The sequence below is a fragment of the Aquarana catesbeiana genome, linkage group LG02 (assembly GCF_042186555.1).
Source record: "Aquarana catesbeiana isolate 2022-GZ linkage group LG02, ASM4218655v1, whole genome shotgun sequence".
NCBI classification, from domain to species: domain Eukaryota; kingdom Metazoa; phylum Chordata; class Amphibia; order Anura; family Ranidae; genus Aquarana; species Aquarana catesbeiana.
Window position 1 is genome coordinate 322,212,342 of NC_133325.1, and position 17,224 is coordinate 322,229,565.

The following is a 17,224-nucleotide window of genomic DNA, read 5'->3' on the forward strand; positions in this document are numbered from 1 at the left end:
TCAGTGCAGCCTTCCCCAGTGCAGCCTTGTCAGTGCAGCCTTCCCCAGTGCAGCCTTGTCAGTGCAGCCTTCCCCAGTGCAGCCTTGTCAGTGCAGCCTTCCCCAGTGCAGCCTTGTCAGTGCAGCCTTCCCCAGTGCAGCCTTGTCAGTGCAGCCTTCCCCAGTGCAGCCTCGTCAGTGCAGCCTTCCCCAGTGCAGCCTTGCCCCAGTGCAGCCTTGGATACTGTGATCCCCTGCCATCCTGGGCTTCAAAATCGCCGACCGCGATTTGAAAATGGCGCCGCCGGCGCTGAAATACACAGAGCCGGTCCTCGGCTCTTTTCGGCGGCTCTTGTTCACTTTTGGCTCCACTCGTAGTCCCGCCCAGGATGGGCGTGACTGTGAGCAGAGCTATCCGAACCTAGCCGAGTACACTCGGCTAGGTTCGGGCGGCACTCGAGGGAAGCCGAAAGTGGCCGAGGAGAGCCGAGGACCGGCTCTGTGTATTTCGGCACCGGTGGCGCCATTTTCAAATCGCGGTCTGCGATTTTGAAGATCTGACAGCTCGGGATCGCAGGGGATCGGCGTATAACACGCACCCGCGATTTTCCCCTGATTTTAAGGGGAAAAAAGTGCGCGTTATACGCCGATAAATACGGTATTTGATCCCCAAGCAAAACATGACTTAGTACTTGGTGGAGAAATCCTTGTTGACAAGCACAGAGGTAAGACGTTTCTTGTAGTTGGTGACCAGGTTTGCACACATCTCAGGAGGGATTTTGGTCCACTCTTCTTTACAGATCTTCTCTAAATCCTTAAGGTTTCTTGGCTGTCACTTGGCAACTCAAAGTTTCAGCTCCCTCCATAAATTTTCTATAGGATTAAGGTCTGGAGACTGGCTAGGCCACTCTATGACCTTATGAAACAAAAAGAGGGGTTTGGGGTTTAAATGAGGTGTGTAGGATCACACAGCTCCATCCCTATCTATATGCAAGAAAAAGAAAAGACTATAACCACTAGACGACCAGCCGCCGCAGTTATACTGCAGGTTGGCTCGCCTGGGCAAATCGCCGTAGGTATATGTCGGCCGGTATAGTCGACCACTAGGGGGCGCATGTGCGCCACTGGAGACGCAACAACAGAGCCGATGCACGTTCCTGGCAGCCGCAATGTTCGCCGGGCACCCGCGATTGCTCCTAAGAGACACAGAACGGAGGTCTGTCAATGTAAACAGACAGATCTCCATTCTGTTGTTCATACCAAGTATGAACAATGATCGGTCTCCTCCTTCAGGCAGTCCCATCCCCCTACAGTTAGAATCACTCCAAAGGACACACATTTAACCCCTTGATCACCCCCTACTGTTAACCCCTTCCCTGCCAGTGACATTTATACAGTAATCAGTAGCTATTTTTAGCTCTGATTGCTGTATAAATGTCAATGGTCCCAAAAAGTGTCAAAAGTGTCCGATCTGTCCACCACAATGTCGCAGTACCAATAAAAATCGCAGATCGCCACCATTACTAGTAAAAAAAGTATAATAAAAATGCCATAAATCTATCCCCTATTTTGTAGACGCTATAACTTTTGTGCAAACCAATCAATATACGCTTATTGCGATTTTTTTTTTACCAAACATATGTAGAAGAATACATATCGCCCTAAACTGAGTAAGAATTTTTTTTTTAGATTTTTTGGGGGGATAGTTATTATAGCAAAAATTAAAAAATATCGATTTTTTTCAAACTCTTTTTTGTTTATAGCGCAAAAAATAAAAATTGCAGAGGTGATCAAATACCACCAAAAGCTGTTTGGTACAACTTCGCATGACTACGCAATTGTCAGTTAAAGTGACACAGTGCCGTATCGCAAAAAATGGTCTGGTCAGGAAGGGGGCAAATCCTTCCGGGGCTAAAGTGGTTAAATGAGGTAGATCTGGCATGGCTAAAAGATGAGTCAATGTAACAAGTAATGTTTTATACATGAATAAAACATGTCTTGTTACATTGGCTCATCTTTTAACCAAATCCAAATCTACCTCTTTTAAAGTTCCAAACCCCCTTTTTTTCTTTTCCCACTCTATGACTTTAAACCGGAGTTCCGCCCCCCCCCCCCCCCAGCAAAAAATTAAAAGCCAGCAGCTACACATACTGTAGCTGCTGACTTTTAATATTAGGACACTTACCTGTCCCGGAATCCAGCGATGTCGGCACCCCAGTCATCGTTTCCATTGTCTCTCGGGTACTGCGCCTTTCGACTTCACAGCGGTTTCCGTACTGCGCATGCGCACAGCGTGCTGCACTTTCTGAATGGCCCGGCGGCAGGGGAAGGAGGAGGGGGGTGAACTTCCGAGTGATCTCGCCGCAGGGAGATCTCTTGGAAGTGGGAATGGGTACCTGTCAGAAACAGGTACCATCTCTGCTCCCCCCCCCCCCCGAAAGGTGCCAAATGTGGCACCGGAGGGGGGGAGGAGGCAGATAAGCGGAGCTTCCACTTTTGTGTGCTTCTTCTTGAGCCACTCCTTTGTTGCCTTGGCGGAAAGTTTTGGGTCATTGTCATGTTAAAAGACCCATCTATGACCCATCTTCAGTGTTCTGACTAAGGGAAGAAGGTTCTCACATCCAAGATTTTATAATACATGGCCCCATCCATTGGCCCCTCAATGTGGAAAAGTCAGTCTGTACCTTTAGCAGAGAAACAGCCCCAAAGCATAATGTTTCCACCTCTGTGCTTGACTGTGGGGATGGTGTTCTGAGGGTCATAGTCAGCATTTTCCTTCCTCTAAACACAGCGCGTCCCCCTCCTCAAGAAGGTGGCATGTACAGTCATGCCAATGAACATCTAAATAATTCAGAGAAAGATTGGGAGAAAGTGCTGTGGTCAGACCAAAATTGAGCACTTTGACATTAACTCGGCTCGCTGTGTTTGGAGGAAGAAAAATGCTGACTATGACCCTAGGAGCACCATCCCTACAGTCAAGCACAAAGGTGGAAACATGATGCTTTGCTAAAGTTACAGGCTGACTTTGCTACATTAAGGGGCCAATAGACGGGGCTATGTATTGTACAATCTTTGATGAGAACCTTCTTCCCTCAGCTAGAACATTGAAGATGGGTCATGGATGGGTCTTCCAGCATGACAATGACCCAAAACATACCACCAAGGCAACAAAGGAGTGGCTTAAGAAGAAGTACATTAAGGTCATGTAGTGGCCTAGTCAGTCTCCAGACCTTAATCCTATAAGAAAATCTATGAAGGGAGCTGAAACTTCGAGTTGCCAAGCGACAGCCAAAAATCTTAAGGATTTAGAGAAGATCTGTAAAGAAGAGTGGACCAAAATCCCACCTGAGATCATTTAAAATAAACCTATGTTAATTATAGACCCTTCATTTCTTTGTAAGTAAGCAAACTTACAAAATCTGCAGGGGGTCAAATAATTTTTTTCCCAACTGTATGTTTGCAAAAAATGTGTCTTCTTTTACTGCCTTCTAATGTATTTTCATATAAACTGTAATCTACTATTAATCAATCAATCAATCAATCAACCAATCAATCCATCAGTCATCAAGGACTTACAATCACAATACTTTCTATAACTGATTTTGTACTTTAGTCACAGATATGAAATGGCTTTTGTATCATCCAGGGGCGGCCTGTTCATTAAGGGTGCATGGGCGCTGCCCCCCCCCCCCCCATCCATCGCCACCTCCCCTTTCAGGACATCGGCGCATGAATTCCAACAGGGGGGAAAGTTTTTTTGAAGCACCGATTAGAGCCGGAGGCTCTAATAGGCTTCAATATAGGGTGGGCTTGGGTCGCAGAGAGTGCCCTATCAGCCCACCCAGGTGTGTTACAAAAGCGGATGAATATTCGCTGATGTAACACTGATCCTCCTCCCGGCCAATCAGGAAGCAGGTTTTGACACCGGTCACCCGACTGGCTGAAAGGACAGGTGATCCTATTGGATGCCTAGGAGGAGGAGGGGAGGAGCTGGAAGTCGCCATGGAGAAGAGTACTCCGAGCTGAGCCACTGCACCATGCTGCCTGCCAACTCCCGCCACGATGGGATAAGTGCCGGCACCGACCGGCAAACAGCAGGGGGTGCCGCTCGAGGGGGGGTGGTTGTTTGCCGCCCCCCCAAAAGAAAAACACCAGCCGCCACTGGTATCACGTTATATAATGAATCGGGACACTAACAGACTTATCAGTAGTATAATATTCTATCTAATAAACTGCCAAATGTCTCACATTTGCCAATTGCATATATGGAGTTAACTGAAATGTATAGATTCAAATATATTTACATTTTTTTTCTACAACAAATTGATTGGCCTATGATATCTTAGCTTAGGATCTGCACCCTGTGGTCAGATATAGAGGCTGAATTATAAATCTTTGTACAACACATACACTTATATTCATGACAGTAGCAACGGGGTTGATTTACTAAAACTGGAGAGTGCAAAATTTGGTGCAGCTGTGCAAGATAACCAATCAGCTTCTAACCTGAACTTGTTCAATGAAGTTTTGATAAAAAAACTTGAAGCTGATTGGTCTCTATGCAGAGCTACACCAGATTTTGCACATTTCAGTTTTTGCAAATCAACCCCAATATGTTGATTGGATTTAGGCATAGTAGCTGCAGTCAGCCACTTTAACGCCTCATTAATACTTTTGTATAGTTGTGTCTACAAAGAGCTCTCAATATGGATTTTTGGTTTTGCAGAACCCTTAAGTGAAAATCTAAAGAAAATTGATAAAAAAAGAGATAACAAAACCCTTGCATTGTAATATTGAGGAGATTTGTTTTACACAATCATAATTTTTTTTTCTGTTTTTACCTGTGGTTGATCCAATAGTGCTGTCCACTGGCTAAAGCAGAACGCTAATCTCTAGGGATAAAAGAAGAAAAGGGAGCATGACCAGTAAGATGTTTCTTAAAGTGAGAATGTGCCACGCAATGTAGGTAAAAGCAATAGATTTATTTAATGTCAGCTCCACCACTGGCAAACTTCTCGCTTCTTAGCTAAAAGAAGAAAACCTCTGTGGGCTACATTTGCACAACTTGAGGCTTACACAGTGCTGAGGACTCTCCCCTGCCTCCATGTGACAGCACTGGGTTCTTGAGCAGCCAGTTACCATGCAACAGCTCAGTCACATAGGAGGAAAGAAAGTCATATATTCCCTTTACCTTAAAGCATCAGGTACGTTTTTGGTCTTAGTTATCAAATGATGTAGTGGGGGAATGAAATGAAATTTAAAGCAGCTGGTTGAACTGTCATAAAAGTTAACCTGCTGTTTTCCTCATTTGACCTGCTCTTTGCATATTTTAATTAATATATACATATAAAGTAAAAAGTGCAGCGCTAATTAACATGGGGGGGGGGGGGGGGTATTTACTGAAGGCAAATCCACTTTGCACTACAAGTGCACTTGGAAGTGCAGTCGCTGTAGATCTGAAGGGGGACATGCAAGGAAAATAAAAAACAGCATTTTTGCTTGTACATGATTGGATGATAAAATCAGCAGAGCTTCCCCTCATTTCAGATCTTCCCCTAAGATCTACAGTGACTGCACTTCCACGTGCACTTGCACTACACTTGTAGTGCAAACTGGATTTGCCTTTAGTAAATCAACCCCTAAGTGTACCATATGTTATAATGTGTGAACATCAGTATGTCTATACTGATAGAGCAATGTATAAAGTGCATATCAACCGATGCAAGGAATGTGAAATATGTGAACATCAACACAATATAGGCAATGTATACCAATATTAAAAGTTCATCATTGCTTATACAAATAAATCAATTTGTGCAAAATATTATCACACAAACAAAGTGTAAGTAGAACCACAAAAAAGTGCATAAGTGCTGATAATTAGTTGTCACAATGAAGTGAATAACCGCAGGTTTATTCAATGAAAAACAAAGTCCACCATAGTCTGCTTAAAACTGTCAACACAGTAACCAAGAAAGGTATAAGATGGAAGACTGAAGATGAAACGTCTATGCCAGGAAAGAGTGGTGGCGAGTGTATGTTTACAATTATTGTGGTAAGCACAGTAATTTTATATTTTTCTTCATATATATATATATATATATATATATATATATATATATATATATATATATATATATATATATATTTCTCCTATTTCAACATCATAACCTTCTGAGGATTTTTTCAAGTGCCCTTGTAACATTGAAAGCTAGGTCTTTCTCTAATGGAAATAATAATTTTGCTGTGCCCCCTTTGACTACTGTATGTAGCTATTGGTTACTGCCCCTGCTAGGTACAGGGAGGGGCAGGTCAGCCACTGACTTTGTTAAACATTGTGGGCATTTACATAATAGTGCCCCAAGTTTGAGGGTTGCTGTAGTGCTCAGTTAATTGAAGATTATGGACAGGCAGGTTGCTTGCTTTAGATTCCATTACTGCATCCTTTCACCAGAATGTTTGTTGTAACAATTTGGAACATATCTTCCATGTGTCATTCATTTTTTATAATTCAATTCTCAAAGTTACTCACACTGCAAAAAGACTTCCATGATGTTATTTTGGATTCCAAGACAATCAGCTAATCTAGGTACAGGCATACCCCACTTTTAAGTACGCAATGGGCTTTATTTACTAAAGCTGGAAAGTGCAAAATCAGGCTCACTTCTGCATAGAAACCAATGAGCTTCCAGGTTTTATTACAAAAGCTTAATTGAACAAGCTGGGGTTAGAAGCTCATTGGTTTCTATGCAGAAGTGAGCCTGATTTTGCACTTTCCAGATTTAGTAAATAAACCCCATTGTGTACTTAAAAGTGGGGTATGCCTGTATATATAAGCAGATCTGACTTCTTAATTGAAACATTAGCTTTTGAAACCTTTCTCATATACCTTTATAACCAATAGTTTTGGTTGTTATACACATGAACCATCTGCCCAACTATTGCATGGGGCAATAAACATGACTGCACAATTACTATTTGTGGTCATTTATACAATAGTTTTTTCCATTCTGGATATCAGTTGTGTAAATTATCTAGTGCTATTAAAATTTTAATACCATTCACTTTGCAGTTACTGACAAAACATTTTTAAATGATTTTAATTGGCCAAAAGGTTTCCCTATCCATGAGCACAATTATCTATCTGGCACAAGATGAAAACACAGAAAATTTACAGATGGGGACCTGATAAAAAAAAAAAAAACTGTGGTCAACAGGCTGCTATCTAACCCAATGGCCAGATTACCCCTTTAACTATAAGAGAGCAAAACTCTTGAAAAAAACTTTAACTATAAGGCTTCTCTCCAGTATTTTGGTACCTATCGTTCGCAATGATGTAAAAAAGAAAAAGTAATTGATTACATTTTGATCTCCTTATCTTGTTTTCTTTGGGTGTTTGTGAAAGTACTCTTTTCCTAATGTAACCAAAATGTTTCAATTTTTTGAGCTGACAACATAGTAAGTGTGGAATTGTTTGTTGGATTTGATGCACATTGTTGGTTTTTATGCAAATAGACGCTGGAGAGCTCCAGCTGCCATTGAGTGAGCCTATGATTCTGGATTAATGGACTATCTGCAATGCATACCTGCTCTCAATTTATTTATTGATATATATATATATATATATATATATATATATATATATATATATATATATATCCAAAAAGGGACTACATTTTGCAGATGACACTATAAAAAAAAAAAATTTGCAGAGGTGCCTTGGAACGGTGGTGTGGCTTCCCAGATACCTGCCAGTATGCAGGTATAAGAAAATTACATTCATGTTGTAAATTGTATTCACTAAACATTGTTAATGGTAATATTCATCTTGGCACTTAAGTACATTTTCTGTTATGTTCCATAATCTTCCATAAATCAGGCCGTGACTCCTGGCATGTATGTATTACTGCTGTATATGTAATTATTACAATATTTTAAATAATATGCAAATCTACAATGACAAAACTAAACAGAAGTGAACAAATACCTCACTTTCTGGAATGTTCATATCGACCATATAGTGTGCTGCCGATTGAGGGAAACCTGAAAAGAAAAGAAAATAGGGATATTTTAAAACATACACAAACATAAAAGAAAACTTGAATTGTGCAAACAAAAATAACTTTTTTTACAATTACAAAAGCCTATTCTGATATTTGCATTTACTGCAAATATCACCCATTCTTCTTGCAGCAAATATACCCATACCCTGAAACAGGATATAATCTACAATTAAACCATTATTATTGGTCACATGTCTAAAAAAAAAAAAAAAAAAGATGAAATCATAAACACAAAAGCATAAAAATGTTACTTTATTAGCAAACATGAACACGTTTAAAATACATCAGAATAATGTGTTTAATTACTGTAATATCCTTAATATATTTTTTCTTCTATTAATTCTTACAGCTATCATCATCAAACTGGCAAATGGCACTTATGCCATTGTCTTTTAAATTCCCTGCTCATAGACCTTACTTTTGAAAAGCTGTCTCAAAACATTAAAATATGTTCATTATTTTTTTATGTTTGAAACGTAATCCCTTATTTATGACAATTCAGGTTTTATGTGCGTATTATTAAATAACATTTTAGAATGTAAAATGTTTCTATTTAACATATTTTATAATACCTAAATTGTACCTCAGTTCTTTTCAGATCATAATACTTTTAGTGCCGACATGAGATAAGAGTATAGTACGTAGACTTACTAAAATACACTAGGAACTTTCTTGTTTCAGCAGTGTTTTTAAATTAGACCTAGGGCATGCAACCCATGAGTTAGGACCTCCAGAGGGGTCTCAATATGTTTCTCAGGGTGCCGTTTACACAATAGTCATTAATTATGTTTCATAAGTTTTACACAGCTTTCATAACTGCATAATTTGAAAGGTCACTTGATATCACTATATAACCAGTATTTAATAAAACAAAGAAAATAAAGGGTAATGTCTTACCAGAGGATAGATGAAGAGCACTCAAGCAGCAGACTGCAAACAGCAACGGCAGAGAAGGACGATATTTTCCCGATTTACTGATAAGGAACTCTCTCTTTTTCTCTGTAAGGGATTTGCCTCTCTTGTGGCTCCAAGCCCTGAGCATCTTGCCAGGAAATGTTAATGGTGAGGTCTGGCTCATCCACAGTTCAGCTCTATCTCTTTAAATGTAACACTGTTTCCCATAGGAGTGCAAGCAATCAGCACCTGGCAGGATCTTACTTTCTCTGCTGGTATCATGCTGAGCTCTTATTTATCAGACATTGCCCCCCCAAATCAATGTTGCCTGATTAGCTGAGGGTTGAGTAAGAGGGGAAGAACAGAGGATCTATATTATTGCACAATAGGGAATTTTATAACTAACACTGAACTGTGGTGGATAGGAAATGCTGCTCATGAACACTATGTGATATCACGGCACGTGCCTTCTGAAATATAATGGGTTTTTCGCTTCCTATGGAGTTTATTAACAATTGATATTTAGTGACATTTGCTGATCTTTGTAATGGGAGATTTACCATGAAACCTGCTTTACAAGAAATTGCATTGAGATGATCTAGTTTATTGTATGTCTGCAAGAACTGTTCTCTGTTATTATCTCTTTTCAGCAGACTTTTATGGTGTCATTGTACAGTTTGCTTACACTACAGTATTTAGTGTTAAATTTTAATCCCAATTTGTCAATCTGACAAGCCCCCAGAGAAATAATTTTTAATGTGTTAAATTTTAATCCCAATTTGTCAATCTGACAAGCCCCCAGAGAAATAATTTTTAATGTTTACAGTGTCTTATTCGATGCCTTTGGTTTAATTAGGTTAGTAGGGGAGTCATTAGCTGGCAATTATACAATGCGTATAAATTATCTCTAATGGTTTGTTTCTAGAACTCAGTGTTATGCCGCGTACACACGATTGGACATTCCGACAACGAAATCCTGTAATTTATTTCCGACGGATGTTGGCTTAAACTTGTCTTGCATACACACGGTCGCACAAATGTTGTCGGAAATTCTAATCGTCAAGAAGAACACGTACGACGGCACTATAAAGAGGAAGTTCAATAGCCAGTGCGCCACCCTTTGGGCTCCTTCTGCTAATCTCGTGTTAGTAGAAGTTTGGTGAGAGATGATTCGTGCTTTTCAGCCTCGTGCTTTTCAGATCGTTTCTGCTCTTCAGTTTGTGCTTGTGGGTTCGTATCTGATTTTCAGTGCGTGTAATCAGTTCACATCTGGTTTTCAGTGCGTATTTTTATATTTCGTATTTGATTTTCAGTGCGTTCTTGTCCGCTCGTTTCTGATTTTCAGCTCGCTCTTCTCAGGGCTTTCTGATTTTCAGTGCGTTCTGCCAGTTCATTCTGACCAGCCGACCGTTTTCTAGCCATGTTGCAGGTACGTACTCATAGTAGAATTCGTGCTGTGCAGGGGCTTGGTATTGGGGTTCTTTCTTTGACCCAAGTCCAGTCCATGAACAGCGGAGGAGGATTTCATGGATGAAGAACTGGTTGCTTCAGCGTGACCAATTCTCGGACATGCCTTTGTTGCGGGAGATCTGTGAGAATAATCCTGATGATTTCAGGAATTATCTCTGGATGACGGACCCAGTTTTTCACCGTCTGTTGGCTTTAATGTCCCCTTATATTACAAGGCAAGACACCTGCATGCGGCAAGCCATCACTCCCGAACAGAGGCTAGTCGCCACGTTGCAGTACTTGGCAACGGGGAGAAGTCTGCAAGACATCAAGTTCTCGACAGGCATCTCCCCCCAGGCTCTGGGGATCATTATTCCAGAGACCTGTTCTGCCATCATTCAGGTCCTGCAGAAGGACTATATTAAGGTAAGATTTCTTCTTTAACATCACATTATATGTATTTAATGTTTGCTAATGTATTGTATTTCTTTCATCATTCCCTAATTACCATGATTGTAATATGCTGTGAATGTCCTCTTTGTCCTCATGCATGCTGGAAGTTTTTCAAGTTCCTTTTTTGTCCTTCATGCATATTTGCCTTCACTAACCTCCCCAGCATGCTATCCTGGGCCCATACACACCTAGCCTAGTCACTTAACAATGTATTTTGTCAGCTCTATAGTAGTGATTTACCCTAAACACCCCCTAAAACGTGTCCATATGTTATTTGTGTCCTTAAATTCAGGCAGGAACAAAGAAGGTAACCCCCTCAAATGGGACTTTAACAGACCACCCACTCAGAAATAGATAAAATGTAATCTTTAATGATATAGAATAAAAACATATAAAATCTACATATGACAAAAATGCACAATATGTATTACATGGAAAATAAAACAAATACTGTACACATGAACGTCATACAATGTGAATGCCCAAATGCCCGACGTGTTTCCGGTATGAAGTGTTCAAATACCTTCCTCAGGGGCCGAGGGTTCAAAAAAAATTTTTACATATATATTGGTTCTAAAATTACAAAGAGATATGTCAGGCAACACATACAGTCAGAGCGTGAATGGTCATGAAAGGAGAACACAAGAGCAAAAAATGATAAACAAACCAACAAGAAAATAAGCAAAAAATAGAAAGGCAAAATATGAACATACCCAATGTGATGATTCCATGTATAGACAGGCACTAAGGACAGAGAGGTCCGTAATAATATTATATAGCTCTCAGACTGTAAATATTGGGCAAATTTTTAGGTGCATAGTATCTGCAATATCTGCATGATGGAAAGAAAAAATATAAATACACTCATAAGAAAAAAGTGTAGAATGTATGTATGTATATATATATATATATATATATATATATATATATATATATATATATAAATCTGAGCAAATGTACTGGTGGTGGAAGGAACGTGACTGGACAAGAAAAAGCCAGAAAATTAATAAAAGGTCCTTACTCTCCTAGGTATCCAACAGGGAGAGAAGTGACTTAATGGAATAGGTAATATAGATCAACCAGGGACCACCAAGAAACTTGAAAAGAGAGCATGGGGAAGGAAAACCACGTGAAAAGGAAAAGGGGTCCTAAAAATAAATAAAGAACCCCTTAGAGAAAGATGTGCCCATGTGAACACCAGCAGAATGGGAAAAATCCACACAGATCCCAACAGGGGGAGGGAAAGGAGAAAACCTACCCATCCTGTAATATGTGCTAATGTAATTCCCGTACCGGTATAAGGGAACAAACAATCACTGGAGTCTGAAGTGTTAGCTGAATAGCCTAGGGGTTGATATCCAGTTGTCCCACAACGGATATGTCCTGAGTATACCAATACATAAGATAAGTCTCAAGGAGGGTGAGGAGGTATTGAATAAAAATATATTCCAATCCCCATGGTAGAAAAAAAACTACGGGTGTTACGGGTGTAACAGTCTTGCTTGCAATGTGTGGTCACTTGATCCATGGCTGGAGCGGAATAGCTCACTCTCCTTCTTTATATGTCGGTGTAGAACGCCGGCGCATGTGCCCTAATGTACGCAACGGTGGTTTGTATGGGAAGAGAGGTAGCTGCCGGCGTGTGCATATAGAGTCAGCGAGGATAGGATGGAGATGAGAGGGGACGTTGGCAGTAGTGGAACGCAACGTCAATAAGGTAAACAAAGTCAGCAAAGATAGAGTGAAGATGGGAGGGGCCAAATAGTACGGCTCCTCCAATCGAATATAGAGCATTTGTACCTGGACCTAATCCGCAGGCTAAATAGGGGGAAAAAAGGTGCCTATAGAGCAAAATGCTAAAGAATCAACGAGTGAAGACATATAAAACATGAATTTAAGAGAATGCAGATGCAGATAAGATTATACATGAAATTTTTTTTTTTTACCAAATGGTCAAACGCCATCTAGTGGAAATAAATGAATGCAACAACCCAAATTCTTTCACATGGAACCACCCATAGCTTAGGTATGTTCACTGGGACATATATCCGGAAGAGTTGTATAATAGGAAAAAAAAAGTAAGTAATAGCTATCAATGTATAATTGCTACAGATAACATCCTGTATAAACCTGGTATATACTAAGTTAGCAATAACACAGAGAATACAAAGGAAGAATGAATAATAAACCCTGCAGGTATATAGCCTCAGTTATGTGTGGACACTGTAATATAGGTGTTCATAGAACTTTTAATTATTGTTTATTTCTTCCTCTTCTCTGATTTGTCCATCCATCATTTGAATAGTAGTGTGGTTTAATCAGTTGGGGGCCTAAAAGAGATCATACCTAGAAGTCTGGGAGATGGCAAAAAGGCGGGGGGGATGTGTGTTTAATTAGGGTTAATAATAGTAGGCAGAGAAGCCCCAAAATATTGTAGGTGCCTGCCTCTATGGCGAAACAGAAGAAAAGGGGATAATATGGCCAAGACAGCTCCCAATCATTTATCCCTGACCCTCCCATGTCCCCAACGTGAATCCCTCCAGAAATGGTCTATACCTGATACAGTCGTTCAAGCCAGGAGGTGACGTGGCTTGTAAGACCACTATCCACCTGGTCTCCTTTTGTAGTAGGATCTTATTCCAATCGCCCCCCCCCCACTACTGGGATGTATCCGGTCAAGTACCAAAAATTTGATTTTCGGGAACTTTCCTTGGTGTACATCTCGGGTATGTCTGCCCAGGGGTAAATCAGGATTGCAAGTATGCATGCTCGTTATATGTCTTCCCATCCGCACATGTAATTCCAGCTTCGTTTTGCTCACATAGAAACAACCACATGGGCATGTCAGCAAGTAGACAACCCCAAAAGTGCAACAATTTGCAAAATGGGAAGGTCTATTAAATTCAGGCAGAGTGCAGGAGGCTTTTTTTGGGGGGCCCAAAATTATTTGGAACCCTCCCTCCCCCCAACCGCTAAGTCAACCGATACCAATCCTCTATCTGCTGACTTTGCCAAACCCATACACACTATACCTACCTCTTTTGTGGTCAGAATTCTGTATGAATTCACCAAAGCATGTAGTGAAAGGGCCTGCCTGAATACTTTCACATGATACTGTTTACAGTTTTGTTCTCCTATTATCTTGATAGGTAATTGCAGAATGTAAAAATGTGCTTCAATTTGGACAGTGTGTATTTATATTTTTGTATTATGACACTTCTTACCTGTCCAGTGGGCTGCCAATAGTGTAAAGTAAAGAGGAGCTTGCCAAAGTAACACACATTATCCATACATTCATCTCTCAATGAAGTGGAGAGGGTTACCTGTCCAAAACATCTACCCCCCCCCTTGAAAATATTTACAATGGGCCATCAGAGGGGGTGAGGAATCTGATAAGTGGACCTTAGATTTTTTTTTTTAATACTCCTTCAAATAAATGTTGCACTGATGTTGGCCACGAATGTTTGTGTCTAATCTGCTTGCAATGTTATGTGCAAAAGTACAAATTTTTTTTTTTTCTTGTTTCACTCCACAGTTTCCTTCAGCGCCACAGGAATGGCAGACTGCGGCTTCCCAATTTGCCCAGCGGTGGGACTTTCCCAACTGCGGAGGGGCAATTGATGGGAAACACGTCCACATAGTCCCACTCCCCAACTCGGGGTCATACTATTACAACTATAAAAGGGGTTTAATAGTATTGTGATGTTGGCAGTGGTGTCGGCGACATATGAGTTTCTCTATGTGGACATGGGGAAGAATGGCCGGATGTCCGATGGTTGAGTCATCGCCCAGACTGAGTTCTACTACATACACACCTTGTTTTTGTTGTTAATGTATGTAATGCATTAATGCTAAAAATATTCATCATTTTCAGCACCATGAATTAATTTTTTGGAGTGACGAAAATGGCCTGATTGTTGCAAATTATAAAGCACTGTGGGTGTTATTTACTAAAGGAAAATCCACTTTGCACTACAAGTGCACTGCAAAAGTGCACTTGAAACTACACTGAAAATGCACGTGTAGTGCAAAGTGGATTTTCCTTTAGTAAATAACCCCCATTGTCACTGTAAACACCAACTTACTCCAAAAACTGCTATTGAGCATTGAAAGAAGAAGCCACACATTGTTGAGTATAAAAATTTTTACTCTGTGCACATTCACATGTGCATTTTGAAAAGGGTTTTTGTACAAACCAACATATTTTTATAAAATTTTGTTTTCGTTTACACATTAGAAATATCTTTTTTTGTGGTAAACAGGCATGTTTTTAAAACCATAAAACAATACACAACTCAGGAACTTACAAAGTTCAACTTTGATAAATTGAAGGCAATATCAGAAGTTAGTATGTCCAAACTGTGTTGATATTGCCTTCATCAGATGGGGTGATGTCACCCCTGTGAAAGCCAAATTTTGAAGATGCACACGAATTTAGAGTCAAAATGGGGATTTCCCTCCTGATCCCATGGCTAAGGTCAACATGTGCTAGCTCCCATCATGGGGGACCAATGTACATGTTTCAGGGGTACAACCCCTTTCTCTCAGCTACTTGAGTTGCGAGGAAGGGGTTGCACCCACAAAACGTGTACATTGATATCCCTTGTTGACACACTGTGTGCATCTTCAAAATTTGGCTTTCAAAATTTTTTGACAAATTAAGAAAAATAAAAACAATTAGTCAAATTTTGGTGTGTTTTATATTCTGCCCAAAACATCAATGATGTTTTTGAGTATTTTTTCCACATCATTGATGTCTTTCTTGATCTTCTGTAAATCCCTATTGCACACAATGATCTCCCTGATGAGGATGTGTGCACTTGCACTTGTGAAATGTGTTTCTTCTTCCACAACATCCACATCACTTAAAAATAAAAAAAACACACCATGTATTATAAATATGCAGGCATACATCTATTACCTGAAGCTGTTGTCTCAGACACTCACCTGTTGTGGTCACTATTTTGCCCACTTCATAAACCTCTCCTCAGGTTGTGGTGTACTGAGTTCCCCTTCTTTAGGAGGTTGTGTGTCCCTGGTGTCCTCTGATGTCCTGAGTCTTTTCTCCCCTATGTGAATAAAAAAAGGTATACTTAGCACACAGATATTTGAGGGCAGAAATAGGAATATGAAACATTGCTTGGAAGTGTCGTACAATTGTCTGTTTTGGCAGAGTTCCAAGCTGAATACATGATATTTTTCCTTCCTAAAGCTGGAATACTTAATTTTTATGGTAAAGTATCACACATGTAGTATCCACTGGAGCACCTGTGTGGGACACCCTAAAAAGTTTGTTCTGGAATCCCACACTAGTGCTCCTGCGTCCAGATGTGTAAACAGCTGCTGAGTGTCCTCTCCTTTCACTGAATCAAGTTTGCATTTCATTCTAGTTACAAACCTATCTAGACAACAATGTACTAAACTTTTTTGAATACAAATAGGCATGACCAAATGTAGTTAACCTACATCTGCCAAAAACATTGTATTAGTGAGCCAACGAACAATGTTTATTACGAACGATTACTGTGCCCACGAACCAGAAACTTACCATTTTAAACTGTACAACAGTAAAGAAAAGCACATGGAGCAGCACTAAAGTAATAATAATAATATGAACACACCACAAAATACTTACTTTTTAGAAGCAGTTTCCTGATCCTTCTGTACTGATCCTGCTTCCTCAATTTGAGGTCTGACCATTGTTTCCTCAGGTGATCCTTGGATCGCCCTACCCCAAAATTCTTCTGCAGACTTTTCACAACTTTAGCCATGATCTTGGCCTTTCTCACATTTGGGTTTGGGTAAGGTCCATGTTTTCCATCATAGTCGGCCCTCTTCAAGATGTCCACCATCTCCACCATCTCTACAAAGGACATATTTGAGGCGTTAATTCTCCACCGGGATCGGGGCCTTTGTGGCTCTGGCCTTTCATTGTTGCTGCTGCTGCTGTCTGCATGCACTTGTTCATTCCCTGCCATGTGCTCTCCCACTGCGCCGAAAGAGAAGGGGCGGGGAATATAATAGATAGAAGGTCAGGGGCGGTTGGAGTTTCACGCATGCGCAGTGTATAAAAAGCGGAACACGTATGCGTCGTACGTACAATCTGTGAGCGGAGGAAGGCGTATTGGAAGCGCCGATCATTCTAACGAAGGTACAATTTTAACTTGGGGCATCAGTGGCCTATACTGCTTAGAGACTGAGGCCAATATTGGGACAAGATTAGGACAGTTTAGCCTGACATTAGGGTTTGTCTTGCAGATAAAATAGATCGATTCAACGATCATGATTTCCTCCCCCAATACATTGATTTATACAGAGAGCTGCAGGCAGACAAAACACCCCTTTTATACAAATCGACTAAAGAGGAAGGCAGCACTGGATAAATT

The 17,224-nt window shown here is 40.4% G+C and overlaps 1 protein-coding gene across 1 annotated transcript in view; it reads right to left on the minus strand.

Annotated features, from left to right (window-relative positions):
- The window catches only part of NMS (neuromedin S), a 39,346-nt gene extending 30,065 nt beyond the window's left edge, over positions 1–9,281 (minus strand). The window contains exons 1-3 of the mRNA XM_073617935.1: positions 8,940–9,281; positions 7,967–8,022; positions 4,821–4,871 (exon numbers count right to left, since the gene is read on the minus strand). Coding sequence (XP_073474036.1) covers positions 4,821–4,871; positions 7,967–8,022; positions 8,940–9,120 — 288 coding nt within the window. The 5' untranslated portion in view covers positions 9,121–9,281. The remainder of the gene's footprint in view (positions 1–4,820; positions 4,872–7,966; positions 8,023–8,939) is intronic.
- Between the last annotated feature and the right edge of the window lie 7,943 nt (positions 9,282–17,224).